This window comes from Podarcis cretensis (assembly GCF_951804945.1).
Source record: "Podarcis cretensis genome assembly, chromosome: 16".
NCBI classification, from domain to species: Eukaryota; Metazoa; Chordata; class Lepidosauria; order Squamata; family Lacertidae; genus Podarcis; species Podarcis cretensis.
The window spans coordinates 28,020,725-28,041,692 of record NC_137186.1 but is presented as its reverse complement, the minus strand read 5'-3'; the positions used below and the strand labels follow the sequence as shown (position 1 = coordinate 28,041,692).

The 20,968-nt window shown below is 46.9% G+C and overlaps 2 protein-coding genes and 1 long non-coding RNA gene across 16 annotated transcripts in view; 1 reads left to right on the top strand and 2 right to left on the bottom strand.

The window, feature by feature from the left end:
* The window catches only part of PISD (phosphatidylserine decarboxylase), a 40,624-nt gene extending 31,995 nt beyond the window's left edge, over nucleotides 1-8,629 (top strand). For all 6 annotated transcript variants that reach the window (XM_079956910.1, XM_079956908.1, XM_079956912.1 and 3 more), the window contains 5 exons: nucleotides 3,933-4,169; nucleotides 4,578-4,716; nucleotides 4,950-5,087; nucleotides 5,710-5,870; nucleotides 6,281-8,629. In XM_079956910.1, coding sequence (XP_079813036.1) covers nucleotides 3,933-4,169; nucleotides 4,578-4,716; nucleotides 4,950-5,087; nucleotides 5,710-5,870; nucleotides 6,281-6,505 — 900 coding nt within the window. In that variant the 3' untranslated portion in view covers nucleotides 6,506-8,629. The remainder of the gene's footprint in view (nucleotides 1-3,932; nucleotides 4,170-4,577; nucleotides 4,717-4,949; nucleotides 5,088-5,709; nucleotides 5,871-6,280) is intronic.
* LOC307205100 lies at nucleotides 682-3,926 on the bottom strand. Its single transcript, XR_013833866.1, has 2 exons — nucleotides 1,336-3,926; nucleotides 682-1,305 (listed from the first exon to the last, which is right to left on the bottom strand). It is a non-coding gene; the product is annotated as an uncharacterized lncRNA (long non-coding RNA).
* Nucleotides 8,474-20,968, bottom strand: part of SFI1 (SFI1 centrin binding protein) — a 34,881-nt gene continuing 22,386 nt past the window's right edge. For 8 of the 9 annotated variants that reach the window (XM_079956407.1, XM_079956412.1, XM_079956404.1 and 5 more), the window contains 15 exons: nucleotides 20,679-20,774; nucleotides 19,999-20,075; nucleotides 19,735-19,837; nucleotides 19,468-19,564; nucleotides 18,633-18,793; nucleotides 18,429-18,503; nucleotides 17,995-18,069; nucleotides 17,138-17,314; nucleotides 15,914-16,176; nucleotides 15,104-15,199; nucleotides 14,264-14,528; nucleotides 13,499-13,661; nucleotides 11,377-11,509; nucleotides 10,098-10,200; nucleotides 8,474-8,977 (listed from right to left, as the gene is read on the bottom strand). In XM_079956407.1, coding sequence (XP_079812533.1) covers nucleotides 8,870-8,977; nucleotides 10,098-10,200; nucleotides 11,377-11,509; nucleotides 13,499-13,661; nucleotides 14,264-14,528; nucleotides 15,104-15,199; nucleotides 15,914-16,176; nucleotides 17,138-17,314; nucleotides 17,995-18,069; nucleotides 18,429-18,503; nucleotides 18,633-18,793; nucleotides 19,468-19,564; nucleotides 19,735-19,837; nucleotides 19,999-20,075; nucleotides 20,679-20,774 — 1,992 coding nt within the window. In that variant the 3' untranslated portion in view covers nucleotides 8,474-8,869. The remainder of the gene's footprint in view (nucleotides 8,978-10,097; nucleotides 10,201-11,376; nucleotides 11,510-13,498; nucleotides 13,662-14,263; nucleotides 14,529-15,103; nucleotides 15,200-15,913; nucleotides 16,177-17,137; nucleotides 17,315-17,994; nucleotides 18,070-18,428; nucleotides 18,504-18,632; nucleotides 18,794-19,467; nucleotides 19,565-19,734; nucleotides 19,838-19,998; nucleotides 20,076-20,678; nucleotides 20,775-20,968) is intronic. The other variant, XM_079956405.1, reaches the window with a different exon arrangement.

Sequence of the window (20,968 nt, the reverse complement as noted above, 5' to 3'; positions counted from 1 at the left end):
GAAGAACAGGGTGTATGTGTGTAGCAAGCTAGTGGCCCTGAGTTAGCCTGGGGCCTTCTAGGCCTGAGGAACTTACCTGGCAAATATCAGAGAACACACAATGAACCAAAATGGATGCCAATAATGGAAAAAGTTCAACTGATTGAAATGTTTGGTGAATCACAGTGGCAATTAATGTGAGATATTGGGAGATGATATGGACCTGATGTAAGGTTAAAGAAAGCTTCATTCCTAATAAGATAGTAAAAGGAGCAGTGTCACAAGTGAGTTGTTTTCAAGAGTATGTTGGAATGTATCAAAGTGACCCCAGTAAAGGCTTGCCAAAAAAATAAAGGGAATATAAGAACATAGCAAACAGCCTATGTTTTGTCTTCACTGATTGGCAGTGGCTCTCCTGGGTTCCAAGCCGAGGACATTCCTAGCCCTACCTGGAAAAGCTGCCATTGAGGCTTGAACCTGAGGGCTTTGTTATGCAATGCAAGTGCTCTGCTACTGAGCTACTGTACTACAGAGCTACAGGTCCCAATTACACTTTCCACTACTCAGATTACAGGCACCCATAATCTAGTACTTAGGTAGGGTCGCCAACCTAAGTGATGAAATTGACATAAAACTGGTATAGTTGCCAGTCAGTAACCTAGGAAGATTCTCCCTCCTGCACTTGCTCAGACCACAAGACTTGTTAGCCCCTGACAACTTTATTCCAAAATACTGTAGGAAACTTGGAAATCATTTTAAAGAAAAGTTGCACTGGAGAAAGTAAGGATAGGAAATAGTAAGTCTTGGATTCATATTCAAATTATTCTGATTGCTTAGTCAAGGCAATTATAATGCTCTTCTTAATCCATATTATTTTCTAACTGCTATATTGCTATACTAGATTTCTAGTCTTTCTTTGAAGGTCATAATATTATCTTCTGTATGAAGGATAATATTATTTTCTGAGTGAAGGATTGTGGATCAGCAAACCAGTTCGTTTGTATCAGTTGCCATCTTGAGTATGTGGTCTTTATCACCAGCTATACTTTGCCCCCTGGCTAACCCACCGGGTTGCTGAAGTGCACATTTTAAACCCAGGTGACACCAGCACATTAACACCAAGTGTTTCAGATGGGTTGCATACTCTTTTGATCATAAGGGAGCTTGAAAAATTCAGGAGATATAAAAAGTAGCTTTCTTTCTGCTTCCTGGCTCAGTCTTCAGAGTGTTCTGATGAGTGAAATAAAGTGGCGTTTCTTTTAAGGAGAAAGATAAATATTTTCCTATTTTTATGAGGAGCCTCATAATTAGGAATGTTGAAAATCGCTAAAATCATTCCATCCCCAGTGAAAGGACATGAGTTGTCCTGCATTATCCCGAGTGTACAAGCTTCAGTGGCAACAGGCTGGTGTGTCTGTGTGCCATGATCACAGCGCAGTTCCAAGCATTTTCCCTCTGAACTCAGCTGAGCAAATACAACCCTAGACACTTCCCCCACCCCTCCTCGAGGCATTGTTCCTCGCCTGACATGGCTGTGCCAATAGCCAGCCATGTAGGAAACTGCAGATGCAGGAGAATAGGTCCATGGAAGTGGCTGCTGGGGCACCCTGCTCTTCCTTCCTAAGCCAGAAAGCCGTTGAACAGCTTTGCCCAGTGTTGATGGCAGCCGGGCTGCACCTGTGCACCAGCCAGACCTTTTCATCGTACCAGCAGTCTCTTTACTTATCCTAAAGGAATGACCCCCGACCTGACATACTGGTGCCCAGTTATAGACTGTCCTTATATCCATAGGAACTCATACTAGAAGGGCTGGAGGGGCACAACCAATGCATTACCTTCTGGGGTTTTTGACTACAGCTCCCATCATCCCTGAACAGTGGCCATGCTGACTGGGGCAGATGGGAGTTGTAGTTCACAGTATCAGAAGGGCAGTCAGACCATTGGTCTATCTAACTCAGCATTGTCTATGCTGACTGACAGCAACAGTTCTCCAGGGTTTAAGATGGGACAGTCCCAGCTCTACCTGCTGGGGACTGAGCCTGGGATCTTCTGCATGTAAAGCAGATGGTCTATCACTGTGCTGCGTCTCTCATCCTGCCACTCTGTCCTTCTCAAGGACACCCTACCCACACCCTTCCACAGCTTGAGGTGTACTGTTTTTTGACATTCCCATTCCAGATAGCTTCCTCCTTTCAAGTGTTGGTTGGGACTGATGGGACTGATGTTGTCCAAAACATCTGGAGGGTACCAAGCTGATCTAATGAAAGCATGATCTTTATCAAGGGGGATAAAGTTAGCTTGGCAAGATTTGCTATTGGAAGATCCATTCTGGCTAGTTTTGTGATGCTCTGCTTTTTTCCTTTTCTTTTCGGTAAGCAATTTACAGACAGTGGCATGGCTTTTCTAAAGTCTCTGCTGTGTTGAGAGATTTTCTTTTCCCTGCTCTGCGTCCCTCAAGAGGAATGCCAGGGGTTTCAGGATTAACTAAGGGGGGATTTGAAGGAATTAGCTACAGCAATTTCCTCAGGCCTTGCTGCCTACAGATAATCCCGCAGTATTTTAACCTGTTCCCACCCTGTTCTGACCTAGATCTTATCCCTGCTTTACAGTTAGCACCCCCCCCCACACACACACAGAATACAGAGCAACCTCCTCCTCCTCCTTGCCAGTCACAGCAATTAATCAGGAATATAGCTAAGATGTGTTCCAGTTGCACAGAAGCAGCAGAATGCAGGATTCTTGCATCAAGGTCTGGGTGCTGGTTCTAGGGGCAACTCTCACTCCCTGCATCATATCCAGGGTAGCTTCTTGTGCTGCCACAAAGTCCTTACTAGCCCAAAGAGTTCTTTAGGGGTAGAAGGGGTACTGGGCCACCACTAGCCCCTTCTACCCTTCCTTGAGAATGTGCATGATCTCCATGGGTTTGTTTTTCCAGTACAGCAGTCAGGGAACTGTTACTTTGGGGGAGGGCCGCAGTTCAGTAGCAGAGCATTTGCCTTGCATGGAGAAGCTCCCAGGTTCAGTCTAGAGCAGCATCTCCAGGTTGGACTGGGAGAGACGCCTGAGACTGAATCCCTGGAAAGCTGTTGCTGCTGGTCAACGTGGACAGTACTGAGCTAGATGGACTAAGGGCCCGACTGTGTTAGGCAGCTACTGCTGTTCCTATATACTTTTGCCAAGACACAACATCCTCAGAGATGTGAAATTGCTCATGGTGGCCCTCAGCAGATGGGCATCCTGAAGCCACAGGAGGCCCTTTCAAAGTTGTTAGCAGCTGCGGAGTTGCCTCTCCTCCCAGCCTCACTGCCTAATCCAGGGGAGAGAACCAGTCATCTATCTGAGGTGCATATGCTAAGAGGATATGCTCAACATAGCTCAGTTGGTAGGACATGAGATTCTTAATCTCGGGATCGTGGGGTCAAGCTCCACACTGGGTGAAATACTGCAGGGAGTTGGGACTATCACGGTTTCCCAAATTTGGGTCTCCAGCAGTTTTTGGACTACACCTCCCATCATCCCATGCTAGCTGGACCAGTGGTCAGGGATGATGGGAATTGTAGTCCAAAAGCTGCTGGAGCCCCAAATTTGGGAAACCATGGACTAGATGATCCTTGTAGTTCCTTCCAATTCTATGATTCTATGAATGGAGCTTTCATGGTTAGACCAAAATGTGGAAGCTGCCATGATCATTATTTGGGTGTTGTGTGTGTGTGTGTGTGTAAGAACCCCATGTTAATTAGTCTTTAATTGCCAGCTTTTTTACGTCCAGCCTTTCCACCTCTGTAGATCAGTAGAGGGTACATGGGAAATTACATTCTCCTCCCAACATACTCCCCCACCAGCAGCCTCTGATCTCTTGCATTAAAATTAGCCATGGGCAGGTTTTTTTCAGTTCTTTTTTTCAGGTGAGTGGGTGTCGTGAAGTAGCTCCCATCTTCCTCCTCTGTTTTTAGGTTTCCCTGTACAAATCTGTGCCAACGCGACTCCTTTCCCGAGCCTGGGGGCGCCTGAACAGTGTTGAGCTGCCCACCTGGCTCCGGAAGCCGGTCCTCAGCCTATACATCTGGACGTTTGGTGTCAACATGAAGGAGGCTGCTGTGGAAGACCTTCACCACTACAGAAACCTTAGTGAGTTCTTCAGGCGGAAGCTAAAGCCCCAAGCCCGACCCGTCTGCGGCATCCACAGTATGGTAAGTGGCAGAGATGTGAGGGGCAGTGGTGTTGAGTTTATGGAGAAGCAGTAGCCTCACTGCTGATGAACACCATCAAGGCCCTATCCCATCCAACTTTAGATGAGTTTCTTTGCCAAGTTAACTGCATCAGACCTGATTCACTGGAGCTGATGAATATGGGCTGTTTAAAAAGGCCTCTTTCTGGTGTTTTGATGCTTAATTCTGATGGCTGCTTTGTGGTTTTTATGCCAATCTTTTGATTTATGCTTTAGTTGCATTGCGGATTGTTCTAGAACTGTTGGGTTTTTTAAAATCATTGATCATCTTCTGAATAGAATAGTGGGATAGAATTGTTTTAAAAAATAAGTGTTTAGAGAAGTGGCAGATGCTAACACGAGAATTTTTGGTGCTGTTTGCTCCCTGTAGATCAGTCCATCCGATGGCAAGATTCTCAGCTTTGGACAAGTGAAGAACTGTGAAGTGGAGCAAGTAAAAGGCATCACTTACTCACTGGAGTCCTTCCTGGGTCCACGGGCTGATAAAGAGAACTGTAAAAGCAAGCCAGGTAAGTGCACACAGGCACACTTTGGGGCTCAACATCATTCCACTGGACTTGGCATCTGCAGAGGACCAACCACTGGATGCCATGTAATAGCTGCATTGGGCCCTGACTGGGCACAGGCATTGAGCCACCCCTTCCTCCTTGCAGCTGCTTCTATCTCACCTACAGCTGCCTACGTTCCTGTTTTGTACATTGTGTTGAAGCCTCAAAAACCATTTTACTCGTTATTCTTTCAGCCTCTTCATTCCAAAAACAGCTGGTAACAAAGGACTGCAATGAGCTCTATCACTGTGTGATTTACCTGGCGCCTGGAGACTACCACTGCTTCCACTCACCGACCGACTGGAAAGTGTCTCACCGGCGTCACTTCCCAGGTAGGCCAGGTTTCCAGAGATACACATGCAGTGGAAGGTTGCTGCTAAACACTGCATTTTAATAAATATTTGTTGGTGAAGTCATGTCCCTTCCAACTCTGTGATTCTGTGTAAAATCCAGTGGTTCCTGATGCTGGCCATCATCCTTCCTTTGAGAAGCATGGGTTACCAGGAAGTGTTCAGAATATAAAAGGCATTGAATGAATTTGCCATTTAAAAATAGCAAGTGATCCCATCTCAAAGTGCTTCTCAAATTATTATTTCTGCAGGCTTTTGAGTGGGAAAATGGTTGTGATCACGCTCATACTATGAATGATTGGATTCCCTTCCTCCCTGATTGCCCTTAAAAAAGTACACCAGTGTTTGTTGCTCCTGGGTGTCTAACTTAATTTTAAAACTACTAGGTAATAAACGTCATACCTTTCAATTTGGGGCTTCTCCAGCTTGCCCCTTTCCACTCTCCAGCCCAAAGCCTCACCTGTGTCTTAATGCAGGAAGACTGTCTTACAGAACTGAAAGATTCTTCATTCAAGCTGTTTCTGAGAATTTGCTTTCATCCTCCCAACAGTGGCTGGGGAAATAAAAGGGTGGCACTGCCCATTTCTCTCCTTGCTCCCCATAGGCTCCCTGATGTCTGTGAATCCAGGGGTTGCTCGCTGGATCAAAGAACTCTTCTGCCATAATGAACGCGTTGTACTCAGTGGCTACTGGAAGCACGGTTTTTTCTCTCTGACTGCAGTAGGAGCCCAAAATGTGGGATCAATTCGCATCTATTTTGATCAGGTGAGTCGAGCCTTTCAAACACTTGAGAAGGAGTCATTGTCCTATGTGTCCCCCCACACCACCACTTGGGAGTGGGTGTTCTTGAGCATCCTGCAAACAATTCATAGGTTCTGGGAAAGAGGGTGGTGTGGTTTTGGCGGCAACTGTATCGCTGTGAATACATGCAAATTGGGCCTTGGGCGAGGTTTCAAGTAGCCTCTTGCCTCGTTGCCCATGGTGAATAAGAACCTTCTTATGGTGGCCAGGCAGGCAGGCACCACAAAAATGCCTCCCTCCCTGCACTTCACTCACAAATGACTAAAGTAGCCAGTGGTTGAGTAACAAAACGTTACAGGCTTCTTTGCAAGGCACTTACCTGCTTCCCTCCTGGAGTCCTTATGTAACGCCTCTTTTCTTCTCCCCATGTGCAGGATCTGCGTACAAATAGCCCCAGCTACAGCAAAGGCTCATACAACGACTTCAGCTTCGTAAACAACAACAATCATGAGGGCATCCCCATGAGGAAGGGAGAACATTTAGGAGAGTTTAATCTAGGCTCAACCATCGTCCTGATCTTCGAGGCACCGAAGGACTTTAATTTTTATCTGAAGCCTGGCCAGAAAATCCGCTTTGGAGAGGCCTTAGGATCTCTCTAGAGACTCCACTGCCAGGGGGGCTTTTTATATGCAACAGGGACTCAATTTGTAAAAGGATAAGTTTCTCTAAGGTGGGAGTATTGCTCAGCAGGACCTGAGTGAGGAAACTAAAGCCCCCTTGTTCTTAGAACGGGGGGTGCCGGCAGTGCATTCCCACCATGAGAGCTGCAGACATATCAGGGATTGTGGCCTTTAAGAATGTTGACCAGGGTGGCTTTTCTGCTTCTTCCCTGTGCCTGTAGAAATAGGCATTTCTCCCCAAGATGCCATTTTCAGCCTGCTTTGGCACCAAACGATGAAGTCTTGGTAGAAATGCTGCAGTCAGAGGGAGGAAGGAGAGCAGAGATTCCTGCTTTCAAGGGATATTGTCAGATTGACCCATGCTCCATATCTTCTAATTATGTCTCTCACTCAGCCGTATTCTCAATTTATGTTTCACACCAGACTGAACAGTCCAATGCCAAAACCAGGAGACTCAGCAGAGTGGAATATAGAAACATTAAAGAGTTCATCTGGGTGTGCCATTGTTTTAGAAACCTCTTATAAATCTGGTACTATCCCTTTAAAACAGAAGTCTGCACTGTATTTTTAAACCTCAAACACTGTGTCCACATTCCACATTTGACTTGATCTTGTTTTTGTTTTTAGGAAGCCTATTTTATTTTATTTGTAGCTCGAGCTCACTCTAACCTGGCCATTCTGTATTGCTATTCTGGCCTTAATCTTTTTTTGTTTGTTTGTATGGGAAATATCTAGTCTCTTGTTAAGCTGGGGACGTGAAAAAAACCCAGATTTTTTTTTCTCTGCAAAGGCAGTGGGAAGTCTCTTGCTGTGGACAGCAGTGAAAGCCTCTGTCCTCTCCCTACGCAGCTACTGCCAACTTGCCAGAACCCGGGGGGAGAGATCCTGTCAGCCCAGGTCTTCCTAAAAAGCAAAAGGAGTAGTCCTCCTTTTCTCATGTGTGTTAACCATTTCCCCCACTCTTTGCTGGACTTGCAAAATACTTAAAAGCCAAATTTGCCAAAGCCAGCTTGAGAGTTCTATTCTGAACCTTTATCCCACACACATCTAAGTGGGGATCAGTGGCAAAATATTAAGCACTGCTGCGTAGACCAATAATAAGGGGAATCTTAAAACTTACTATGCCTTTTTTCCCCTGGGAGGGGATTCATAGAAATTGGTGCCAAAGGGGGGGAGGGCAGTTGAAAAGGGATTGGTTTATTTATGATGTCTGTGTTTTGTTCTTGACCTCAAGAAACCAAGTTGTGAACATGGCTGAGGCTCAGGAGTGTTGAGCTCATTTTGGCTTTAAAACTGCATCCCTCCCCTTAAAAGTCTCCTCCTTATGCTTTCCTTGCTTTAGTCTTACCTTGTACACACACACACACGAGAGAAGCTGCCCCTTTTAATGAGCACAGCCATAAGAAAAGAAGCCAAGGCAAGTTTAAGACGGTGACTGCTAGAAAAAGGAGCAAGTCTTCATCTGAGGCGTATGCCATTTGAGGCATGGATGTTTCCAATGATAGTGGCTCCCGTCTCTGATGCTGATGAAGGGCAGAGAAATGGCCTTGGTGATGATGGCTGGTCATCCATCCTTCCTATCTTTGCACAGTGTGAAGGTGGGTTTTCTAACCAGCTAACTGGCCTGCTTAACCATAGGATAGAATGATGGGTCACAGCTCCTCTATTAGTGCATTATCAAAAAAGGCAAAACTTCCCGAAGGGGGTCAACTTTGCTCCATCCATTGCTCCTTCGATTGCTTCCACTTGGCTGCTTTGCCAGTTCCTCTTTGAGCTTTAATTTCTTGTTACTCTGCTTGCAGAGCGGCACTGAAGGTTCTGCTGCTTACTGAGGACACGGGAATTCTGCTGGATGAACTTCCCGGTCTAGGGGAGGAGATTGTGGTGGAGGCATGAGGCTGCTGAGAGCCAGAGGAGGTCACATTGATCCTAAGCAAAATGGGAGTGGGTTTCTTAGTGACGCTGTGAATTTCTCCTGCACGGAGAATCCATTTAATTTTTCAACTGTATCAGTAGCACAGTATTTTTGTATGTCAAAATGTACAACTTAAGGACATTAACTCATTAATTGCAAACGTTTTAAAATAAAAACGAATGACTTACCATGGCTGATTTTTTAAAAGAAAGCATTTGACTGCTGTAAAGAGACATGCAGTGCAATCCTGTGCATGTCAATGTGACTTACTCCCAGGTAAATGTGTTATATTGGATTGCAGCCTCCACGAGTGTTTGTACAGCTACCGGGGTGGAGGCTCCTCTGCCACCCCCCACCCCCCTGCATAGCAAAGGGACAGCATCCAGCCATCCCACTGCATATCATGCAAGCAAGCGAGTCCAACATGCTTAAGTGCTAAGAGCCGCTCGAATATCCTGGACACGTGTGATGTAGGACTCCATTAGCTGTCGCTCTTCTCCCAGTATGTGCTTGAGGGAACTGATCTTCACTTTCAGCTGCAAAGAAACAGAAGCACAAAGAGAGGTAGTTTGGAGGGGCAGCCTGGCTCAGGCCCCAGCTAGCATGAGAGGCAGCCATCTGTGCCCCCAAGAAATTATTCCTAGCCTCCCTCATCCAAAAATCTTGCTTTGAGCTACAACACACACAACATGCACAAACTGCTAGGGTAGCACTAGCTCCCAGACCAATCCCAAATGGAGTAGGTCTTTGCAGTTCTTCTCAAAAGCGGTTTGGGTGGTGGAAACTTCCAACTAACAAAAACTTGATTTACTCACAAGTGGATATGCCAGTTTGCCATTTCTAAGCGCTAAGCTGATGCATCTTGATTTATAAGTAAATTTATATTTCCCCTTTTTGTCTGCCACATGCAACCACGTACCACAAGTGACAGGTGAGTGAGAAACACAATGTCACTGGGGAGCTTTGCTACAGAAGGGATGCCATCTTGAATAAAATATGGGGGGGGGGCATGTGAGCCCCACCCCCCTTAATCGATCACAAGATGCGGTGCGCACACACCATTTGAATGGCAATGCCCAGCAACTTTGGGAGGCACAGCCCCCTGAGATATTTTATGGAGGGTACCAAAGGGACCTCAGCTTGTGGGAGTTTGCTCCAATACTACAGGCCCACCTCCTCCAGATTCTCCAGAACATGCTGAGCTACCAAGTAGTTTATTTAATCAATACCCTCTAGTTGCTAACCAGCATAGTAATACCTATTGCTGAAAACAAGAAAATAGCATCAGATACTTGGGATACGTTCTTTTAAAAGTGCAATCACCGAAACTTTATGAAAAGCAAATCCTGAAATAGGAACATCTGGGTTTTTGTGGCAATGGGGTAGGCCCCAGTGCAATGCAGAACAGAGAAGTCATGCAGGCCCTGAGATCATGGGACATGGAGGCTCCCTCCGGTCTCACTATAAACACTTTCTTGCTCCAGATTTTCACACCATCTCAGCCCTAGAGCTGAGAGAATAATAGCAGAACTGGTGACGGCAGCAGGGGAATAAAGGTTTTACTCTTCTTTGCAATGCCCTTTGGGAAATGTGTGGGCTTCGCTGCAGCCACTTAATTTTGCTTCAGTGGCCGCAGGGAGAACTTTCTGTTTGTACCTGATCCAACTCTTCTTGTACTTGACGCACAGCCACCTGTTCTTCATCCCCTGGTCTCATCTCCAGCCACTTAAGCAGAATGCGCTGCCGCCGCTGGCAGAACCTGGAATAAAAAGCCAGAATGTCACCCTGTTCTGGCCAAATGAAAGCAAGGCCGGGGGTCCAATCCCCACCACTTTCCTCTATTAGGCCCAATGCAACCATTTGCACTTACAGGATTTGCAATGGTTTAAGTGAGCCCTGTGCAAATGTTTCCTCCTCTATAAACCTGTCAGGTAGGTTAACCCAGCCCATCCACTCGTTGCTTTGCCTTCACAGTAATGCCCTCTGCCGTTATCTGCAGTAGGACTGCCTTGAACAAATCCTGCCTGATCCCAGTATCTGTCTAAATAACTACTTAATTACAGAGCACTATTGATGTTTCCTTACTGTGGTTTACTGGGGAAATTGGACCATAAGAACTATTACACTGATGGCAGAGAATCTTTTTCTGTCCTTGTGGCCAACCTTCCAGACTTTGCATGCCAGCAGTAGGTGGGGACAAAAGGAATGGGCTGAGCCAAAGTGTACAGGGCCAGGGCTAGTTCACATAAATCTCCCACCCACACGTACACACTTGCTCCCCTCCCCTGCAGTTAGGTTTGTGGGGAAAAGCATTTCAGGAGCAACAGGAATGTTTAAGCACTATGATACCACTTTGAACAGTCATGACTTCCCCCAAATAATTCTGGAAGCTGAAGTTTATTAGGGGTGCCGAGATTGCTAGGAGCCCCTCTTCCTCTCCCAGGGCTACAATTTCCAGAGTTCCCTGGGAAGAGGGATGGATTGTTAAATGACTTTGGGAAGCATAGCTGTGGGAGGGGAATAAGGGTCTCCTAGAAACTCTTACCAAATCACAGCACCCAGAATTACTTGGGGGAAGCCAGCATCATAACGCTTTAAATGTACGGGGTAATTGCGGCCTTGGTTAGGGCATTTTTCACCTTCCCTTTCCTGAATTTGTTAGTGTGGGAAGGGAGCCAGCCCTTGGATATGCCTACAGCTTGCTCCGAAGTCGTCGAAAGAAAGATTTACTGGGCGGTGCTACAAGAGGGCAACAGTTAAGGGAGGCATGGAAGAGTGTGCTGGAGGGGAACTGTGTCCCTGCACCCACCAGCACAGCAGACTACAGCAGTGGCCCCTTCCCACTAGGATTTCCTGAACCGATCTCTCCTTCCCAGAGGAAACACAAGCCCAAACACCCATTGCAAAGTAGGAGAGGTAGTGTTTGGCTACGTACTTCAGCTCCTGCTGGCTGTGGTGGTAGAGTTGCATTTTCTTCCCAATAACCTGGAGCTCAGCTCCCAGCTGCTTGTGAACTGCCAGCGCCTCCTGAGTAAAACCTTCTGTTGCCTTTTCTGGTTTTTTGGTTCCTAAAATGAAAAGGAAGGCAGTGTGGGTTTTGGAATCCCTCCGAGCAGCTTCTGCTCCCTTCTCTGTAGCCGCCATATTAACTGTGGGTCATCTGGGAAGGATCACATCTCAGAGACAAGCCCCCTTACTCTTGTTGCAGAAGCAGCAAAAACGGGAGGGCACACACACCCAGGCAGGAGGACAAACCTGGAAAGCCACTGCACCCCTGGCCTCAAAACAAGCAGCTCAACTTCTGGGTTAGCGCCTCTGGTAATGGCGGAATTCCTCTGATCAGGAGGAATTTGCTTCGTGGGAATCCGGGTCTGGCCACCACGGCGAAGGCGGAGACCCACTAGAAATCACAGGCAGGTGAAGCCTGTGAACGTGGGATTCAGCTGGCACCTTTTGCGCCTCCCCTACTCGCGGGGAAACCCGGTTTCAGGGATCCGGAGCGACGTGGGGTGAGCAGCGCGGTGCTTCGAATTGACTGCTTCTTCCACGGAGCGAAGCCGCATAGCTGTTGCCGGAGAGCGCTGACTTTTTCCTGTGGACAATTTGATCTTAAAGCAACTACCCGTGAGGAAAGCGGAGAATTGGATTTTTAAACGTCTTAATTTGGTGCCGAAACGGGGAGGTCTAAAACAGGAAGTCCACCTTCCCCTTTTGTAAATAGATTGAAGCAATGAGGATGCAAGCTGAAGTCTCGGAAAGCCTATTGTAAAGGACTAAATTTTCATCAGTAAAAAATATTAAACCCCCCTTGGTAGCAGGAGAAGAGGGGGGAAAGTTTTGGTCTGAGTATACCTGCAGGAGAGAGCGAACAGAGTTAATATACCACCGCTCCAATCCTGGAAACGGGCTGCCAACAGGACTGATCGTGATTAGAACGTTCACTGACAGTTAGTTAAATAAGAGGAATACATTGTTTCCATTGTCTCCATCTGCGTTTAAAAAGGAGTAAAAGTAACAGAAAATTAAAACTAACTTTATTGTTTGAATTGAGTTTAAAAGGACTAATACAAATAGAAACTTTCCCTCTAGAGGAACTGTTTCCCTCTAGAGGAAGCCTTTGAAACTGTCACAAGGGTTGAACTTAGAAGAACAACAGTTAAGAGTGGAAATTTTGAAAGACGTTCTGAAATACCTTTTGGATCTTAGATTTAACTACGGAGATTTGGTTGCCCCATCGAGAAGGAATAAAATTATCTTTAGGTGGGAGTTTCCCCAAGATCTACTCTTTAGCCTCAAAGGAAGGAAAATGAAAATAAGATCAGTGGAAGACAAAGTAAAGTTCATGTATAAATATGAAGAAGACTCGCAGAAGGGACTTGGTAAAGAGTTAAGAGCATCGTACAGAAGATCACCGGGTTGATGGACTATAGGGAATTGGCGTATTTGACTGGCAGAATCCAGGACTAGGGAGAAGAGTCAGTGGAAGAAGATTGGAAAAAGTTTAAAGACTATTTATAAAAATATTGTAAAATTAATGTGTGTTAGAAAAATGTTGGAAAGGAGTTATATGGCTTTAGTAGAAATGTTACAAGGAATTAAGTACAAATAGATTATTAGAGTATTAAATGGAAAATAAGGTTAAAATATGTTAAGATAAATTACAGGACAGAAAACAGAGGAAGATGGAAAGGAATTGCTGAAACAGTTAATTAAAGTGGAATACAAAAAGGGAGGTGTGAGGAGGTCGTTGAAAAGTAAATGAAAGTTAAGATACTGAACTTATTAGATGTGTTTTAAATTGTGTTTGTTTGGTTTTGTTAATTTAATGTTTTGGGGTTGGTGTTGTGTGGTGTTTTTATTTTTGTATTGTATTGTTTTGTTTAATTCTTTTTCTTTCTTTTGTAGTCTTTAAAATGTTAATAAATATTATTTAAAAAACAAAAAAAACAAGCAGCTCACTTCCTTTAGGAAACAAAATGTCTCCCTGCAGGCAAAAAAGAGCCTTTTGCTATCTGGGAGTGAGAAAAGTGGGTCACTCATAGGACCATCATTGTTACCTGCCCTTCCGCAAGTGGGATGGGGAGGAGGGCTCTCTCTCCTTGAAAAATCTTCAGGCAGGAGGAAATCTGCCCTTGAGTCTGCCAGCACTTTTTCCTTCCCAGTGGTTGGTCTCGGAGGGCTTGTGGAATAGAGGCCAAGCTGCAGGCCCAAAGGCTCAACCTGAAAGGCAGGAAAACAAGAATGTTACTTAACCCTGTCCAGACACCAATCAGAGCTGTGCTTATGGATTTGGTGTTAAACAAACTACAAGGTACCCTAAGCCCTTTGAATGCAATGTTCTTATGATAAGAGGATCCCCACCTTAGAAACTGATAGAGGGATAAGCTCTGTGCTACAGAACTGGACTAACAGAGAGGCAAATACTTCTGAATCTGGGAACCTTCCAGAGTAATCAAAATCAGCAATCTGCCATGCTAGAGGGGGTTTGGATGAAGCAGAAGTGGTGTCCCTCTGTCCAGCCCTGCTGGCAAGTAATGCTGCAATATGGTCAACCCAAAACAGGCCCTTTTGAGGGTGAAGAGGGCGTCAGGCCAGGATCCACTGAGCAAGCCCTCCTGCTGCATTTTTTTCCCTTCCACCCTGGTTGGTGCAATTAGCTAGACTGCGGATGTGGCTGATTGAACCATTCCATCAAGCCTGCCACTGCCAGCTAAGGGTTAGGATTGCAGCTTTAACTGGGAATTTGACTCAGGCAGATCAAGTGAGTGTAAGGCCAGGGCAATACCACTGCATGAAGCAGCAAACAAGGTGTGAGAACTCACCGTTCCTGGCCTCTCCCTTCTCCGTGTCATGAAGGAGGAAGGTGGCAACAGCTCCAGGTTTGGCTTTGGGAGGGCTGTGCTATCTGGCCAAGGGGGTGTGCACAGCACTGGAGCAGCCTGAGGAAGTGGGGGTGCTGAGAAGGGGCAGCTGCTGAACTGGGGTGGAGAAGGGACACTGCTTTGGGCAGATGACAAAAGGGCCGTAGACAGAGCAGGTGGGTGGCTTGGAGTCGTTTTCTGCAAAGCCCCAGCAAGGCTTTCTAGTCTAGAAGAAGAAGACAAAGATCAGATTTGTTAGATGTATAAGAATCTGTAGCACACCAAGGAAGAATCTGGAAAAATCCCTCTTCCAAGCTGTCAGCATCCACTTTTCTAGCTCAGGCACATTTTAAGCTTTGCTCTACAAAGTAAAGTGGACTAAGTCCACCCCCCACCCCCATCTATCCCACCCCCAGCCCTTTCCTTTTTTGTACCAGGCAGAAGTTTTCCAAGAATCTGGAGGCATCCACAAGATTCCATGAAGAATTGCGGCCGTGTAGCTTTATGACTTGCATCAGAGCTTCTTGTTGCAGAAGTCTTGTTTTTGAGTTTGGTATTCTGCTACACTCCGAATTCTCCATGCAATCAAATAAGAAGGATGGTTGATGGGCACACATTTTTATTCTAGTTTGAACATCCATTAAGTACCAAGATGTGCTGAGAATGTCATCCTGGATCTTCCCTTTCATTAGAGGTCTTGGGTAAAAGTGACCCTGAACTTGGCTGGTGGGAGTAGCCCCTATGTAGTCTTTGTTCTATTTATTAATTTGTCATGTCTGAAAGTTGAACATTCTTCCCTACCCATTCAAGTCAGGACCAGGCAGCTCTGTTCTCTCCAGAGATTGCAGCAGAAAGTCAGGTCTACGGGGCTGTAACCTGCCTTGGCAGGCCGCCTGCCTGTGGGGAGGATAGGAGGGAGGGTTAGAGGCCTTTTTAGAATTAGGGAACACTGAGGTACATACATACCTTTTACACACTGATAATTATGCACAGGAGTGCCTACAAGCATGTTCTCAGCACTACTACTTCTTTAAGAAAAGCAGGTTGACAGGTGGATTTACACAAGCAACTGTACCTATCACTTACAGCCTTACAAGTTTAAACAAAACCAAAGAGCCAGCGCAGTTACTCTGAGGCTTGCTATTGAGAACTGAGTAATGATTCCAGTACTTCATGCCACTCAATAATCCTAAGGGGCACAAGCCTTCTTTGCCTGCCCTTTGGCTAGTAATAAAGATTGGTTAGACTAGTCAATTTTAAGAGGATTTTTAATATTATTACAACAGCAAATGACTGCCAGGGAGATGGGCAAATAAAGCCTTAGGGATAGGAGAAGGCCCAGGAGAATCCCCAAATTTTCATTAAAAGTTTCCTGTGCATGACACCTTCTCTGCATGGAACAGAGAGAGAGAATGAGATCTGGAGAAGAGAGCCTAACCATCTTCTGCTGAGTCCTTTTGCTAGCTGCAACTCATTCTTTCCCCACTCTTTAAAATTAAAAGAAGCCTTCCTCTGTGCATTTGCAGTGGCTTTCAAAATGAGGGAGGCGACTGTGCAATTAAATTCACCGTTTGCTGGCTCAAGGAGGTTGCAGCTTTGCCTCTTACTCACAGATCAGTCAGGATGGAATCTCCAGAAGCCTGGAAAATGTGGGCCCGGTGGTCGCTCTGTGCAGGCCTTGCCGTGGAACGAAGGCTCGTTCTCCTTCCAAGATCTCCATCTGCTCTTGAGATGGCAGCAGGCACTGGCACTTGGAATGTCACTCGCTTCTTGAGAGGGGCCCCCGGAATGGACAGGCTGGGTTTCTGGCAGAGGGCCTTTAGTTTCCAGAGCATGGCACACCGGTAGACAGCCTGGTGACGGTGGCAGGCGATCTGTGAGTGCAAGGAAGAAGCATATGGCAGGTTGGTGGTGCTGCAAAAGCGAGGGCTGCGTGTGCCCTTCAGTCTGCTGTAAGGAGGGGCTGGGCAGGGAAAATGGAGAGAAGGAACTTGTTAATTTCTGTACTTCTTGGGGAGCCTTCACCAATCTGGTGTCCTTCCAGATGTTTTGGACTACAAATCTCATCGGTCCCTGCTCACAGAGCCATATGATGCCGGGGCTGATGGAAGTTATAGTCCAGAATAACTGGAGGGCACCAGGCTGGGGAAGTCTGGTCTTGTGGGGTGGAGGATAGTTGTATAAGGAGCTCCTCCGTAGTCAGGAGGAAAGTCTCCAGTTTTGAATCTGGAGGAGCAGCAGTCTCTCCCAAATGCTTCAATCCAACATAGCATGTCGAAAAAGATTAAGAACAGAGCCAAAGGAAGAGTGGGGCAAGGTGTGGGCCAGGCACACCTGTGATGATGTCACTCTCTGGCTCTGTAGTGCCCCCTAGAGGGAGAAGCTGGGCAGTGGACCTGACAGGACGTACTGTGCCTATACTTGTCCCAGGAGTACCTGTGAGAGGGTGGCGTGTGCTTCTATCTGTTGCTGTGGGGTGGAACCCCATAAGGGATCTGTGCTTCCTGCTTACGTACAGAGAGGACAAGCCAACACAGGCAACAAGCAAATATTTTCAGAACACCCCCTATTCTGGCAATTGAAATTTGTTTAAAACTGTTTTTAACATTGTATTTTAAATTATTGTGACATGTCCTGAGACCCTGAGGCGAACAGCAGGTAATAGAGCAAATAATTGTTAGTCATCATTGTGGATCCGATCCATCTAACATGCAAAAAAGAAACCACTGTGTATGAAGCAGTTATCAACCTGTTGCAAAATAAAATGGGTAATGATGGTAAAGTTGTATAGATGTGAAATGAGAGGGAGCCACAAGATGGGTCCTGTTCTTTTACCTTCACCTGATGCTGGGCCTGCAAGTTCCCTCGGAATTCCTTCATGCCAGCCGTGTACCTCAGGATGCGGGTCACACCCTCCCGCAGCAAATCAGCCCGGTAAATCTCCACAGCTCTTTCGATCCGACCTTTCTTGCGCTGCTGCTCCAGGACAAATGCCAGCCAAGCATCAAACACCTGCAGGCAAGACACATAGGTGGCAGGGGCCGCACAGCCTCTCGTATTCATCAGCGACAAAGGAACCAGCAAAATTTCCCTCCGGAGAAACAGGTTCAAGGAACTCAAATACACATGCCAGTGCTTTTCTTTTTCTTTTTTAAGCTCTCAGAATTTCAAGTATAGATCCAAAACTGTCAGCAGTGTGGGAGGTGGTGCAAAAACATCCACAAGTGAGAGCTTGATCGTCCCTATATTCTTGAAAACATTTTTATGTCTGACATATGTAATGGAAATACATATATTAACTGCAACTGCTGTGCTCCTTCTCAAGATATGATGCCCTAGGCTGAAGCAGCTCCCCAGCCCTGCCCAGAGGTGGAAGGCCCTTCGATGCAGTGCTGCTAGTAACAGAGATGGCACTGCCCTCCATGGCTGCTGGGAGATGCACAGCTGCAGCTGGAAACAGAGCATCCTGTGTCTCCACCCTCCTCCTCCTCTTTCCTTGGTAATATGTACTTAACCAAACTGCAGAAAGCTCCCTCCCACTCCCACGCATGGAACGAGCTGTGTGATTCTTTACATCCTGGCTTTGCAATCCAGCAAAGGGAGAAAGAGAAGGCAGTCTGCTTGCAAGCAGAGCTGTTCCCTCCAGACAGGACCACGTGAATGCACCTCCTCTCTTGCCTGCCAAGACTGACCTTGCCCTGCAGGGACATGGACCAATGCCAAAGCGCCCGCATGGTTTCCTGCCGCTCCCTCTGCCTGTACGCCAACTGTTGGTGCAGAAAGAAAGAAAGAAAGAAAGAAAGAAAGAAAGACCATGTGGGCCAGGTTAAGGAGGGAGGGGGAAATCCCAACCCCAGCATAGATACAAGCTATGAAGTTTTCTTTTGCGTTTTCAGCATTAATTGAAAAATTATTCTCCTTTGTCCCCTTTCACCTCCTCTGCACCTAGGGCGAGGGTTAGGGGAGATGCTTTAGTTGAACTCCTTTTTTCCTCCTTCCCACAATATGGTTTCCCATAATGCCACATGACGGACACTAGTCAGCAGCCTCACTGTTCCATCCCAAGCTTCAGATGGACCCACTGCAGTCAGAGGCTGGAAGGGGAAAGGGATGTGTCTGACCTCACCTGTGTCTTCCAGGTTGAGAAGCAGGTAGACAAAAGCCTCCGGGCCATCAGCTGATCTCCTTGTCTCTGCAGGAGCTGCAGGAGGAAAGAGGCACAAAGGCTGCCACTCTGAGGCACAGAGCCTGGCCCTTTCCTATGAAAATTATCATTATCTGGTTTACTGCTTCCCGCCCTCTGGAGACGGAAATCTGCAAATTTCCTCACCATCTTCCTTATGCACTGGAGGTGATAGTGCTTCCACCTGACCATGCACTTGCTAAGCAGCTGCCTCCCATGGTGCTGAGCTGCCAAGACAAACTGCCCTCTCTGCTTAGAGGACTGAATGTAGGACTCCTTCCAGCGAAGAAACATTGCCTGTAGCCTCACTGTCCAAACGGGAAGATAAAAAATAGTGAGCGAGAAGAAGCCCAGCCCTCCTCCCATCTCATTTCTCAGAGCAGCCTTCCCTAACCTGGTGCTCTCCAAGATATTTTGCCCCACAACTCTCCCATCTACTCCAGCCAGCATTGGGCATATGGTGCTGGGAGTGATGGAAGTTCCAGCACTAAAATATCCAGAAAGTACCAGGTTGGAGGAAGGCAGCTCACTAATAAACAGCACAAGTAACACTGAGGTTGGAAACCTGGAGAACGGCGCAATTCTGTATTGGAACCCATGTACATAAAAACTTTGTGGACTTAAATTTTACATAGATGGTTTTTAGATTAACCTTCACTTAAATTTTTTCGGGCGATTTACAACCATCTTCTATATCTATATCTATATCTCCAACAGTCCAGAGCTGCACAACACACACACACACTCCCCTCTGCCCTTCCCTGGTGGATGGCTTTGAAGCTGCTATGCATCCTGCATCCACTGATGCATGGGAAGAATCACCCATCACAGACCTTCCTCCTCCTCTGCTACACGAGGGAGGGGGTATATGGCTGCCATACAAAGAGGCCCAATCCAGTGACCCAATGCAGGAGGAGGCAGAAGGCTAGTATTGGGATCATGTGCCACATTCAAGCAAGCCATACTGCAAATTGTCACTCACCTGCATGCAAATGCTTCCTGGCCTCCGTCACAGCTGCTGCCTCCTGCTGACGATGGTATGCACACAAGGAGGCTGCATCCCTCCATCTGAGCACAACCTAGGCAGAGAAAACAGGGGCGGCAGCATTAAGGACTCCTAATACTGTGTCGTCTTTTACTTCCTCAACTGGAGGCTCAAGGGCATCATATCATGCCTGAGACACCCCAACCAGCCCAGGGACAAAGGACCTGTACTGGGAGTTTAGCTTTCCTTCCTGATGGGAGTTACCTTTGAGAGAAACGCTCTTCGGTGATGCTCTTCTGCCAGAGCAGCCTTCTCAGCTTCTTGCTTGGAATCTGCAGCATTTTCCTTCCAGGTGCACAGTGCTTGCCTGAGGGCCGACAGAGATGGGGGGGGGGGAAGCTCTAAGCAAGAGCAAATCCTTTCCCTCTGTGAAGCCCAGGATGGGGAAAAGGCAGAGGGCTGAGAGACAGGGTTCCTCCAGGACTGTCAGACCAGGTTGAGCATCACCACAGATTTAAGAAGGCTTACCGTAGCAGCCGCTGATTATGCTCCTCCTCCTTTTTGGCTACTTGGGACAGAATGTGCTGGATGTGACTCTGGTAAGCCTGCAAGAGAAAAATGTGAAATATTATTCCTAATTTTCAGATTTTACCAAAGCAGAAGTTAGAGCTGTGTAGCCCACAGGTGCCCCAATCAGAGGTATTTACTGTCAGTCCAGGTTCCCCTTTAAGGAAATGCTAAGGTGTGTTTGCTTGGAAGAAACAGGACATTTCTGCTTCTCTTGGCTCCCCCCCCCTCCCCCTGAGGCAGAGAGCCAAAGTGCCACATTGTCTGATACCCTCTTTGCTGAGGATTCTGGCTGATGTGGACCACAAGGCAGCTTCACTGGCAAGCTGCTCCTCTTCACAGCTCAGTCCCCCCCCCCTCTCTAAGGAAGGAAAGCATTCCTGATGTAAAGGGCTAACACATTTTCTGAGCACTCCCATAACTTGTCCTTGCAGTGCAGAGCCCCTACCTCATGACAAGCATTGCAAAGCCCTCTAAACATGCCACCAATATGACACAAAAAGGAAAGGTATCCCACATCAATATGCAAAGGCAACAGTGGATTCCATCCCAGCTCAGCCAAACTTGGTGGTTCTTTGGGGCTGCTGTCCTTGAGCCCAGCCAAGCCACCTGGGGCGTCACAAGTAAGAGCTCAGCCATACCTTCCAGGCTGACAAGGCCCTGCGCAGCACAGCCTGCTGGTGGTGCACATCAGCTCTCACCAGCTTTGTCCACTTCTCAGAGAGGTGCCTCAAGTACTGCAAGGGAAAAGGGGAGCGAAACGTCACTGTGTGGGGAAAAGTGAAGAAAGGAAGGTGCAGCTTCCTCGGCAGGGTGGGATAGCAACCAAGCAGAGTGTTAGACCTGTTCAGATGAGTTAGATCAGCCTTTTCCAAACTGCTACCCTCCAGATGAGCCTCCCATGGAAACAAGTTCCTTTCATAAAAAAAGC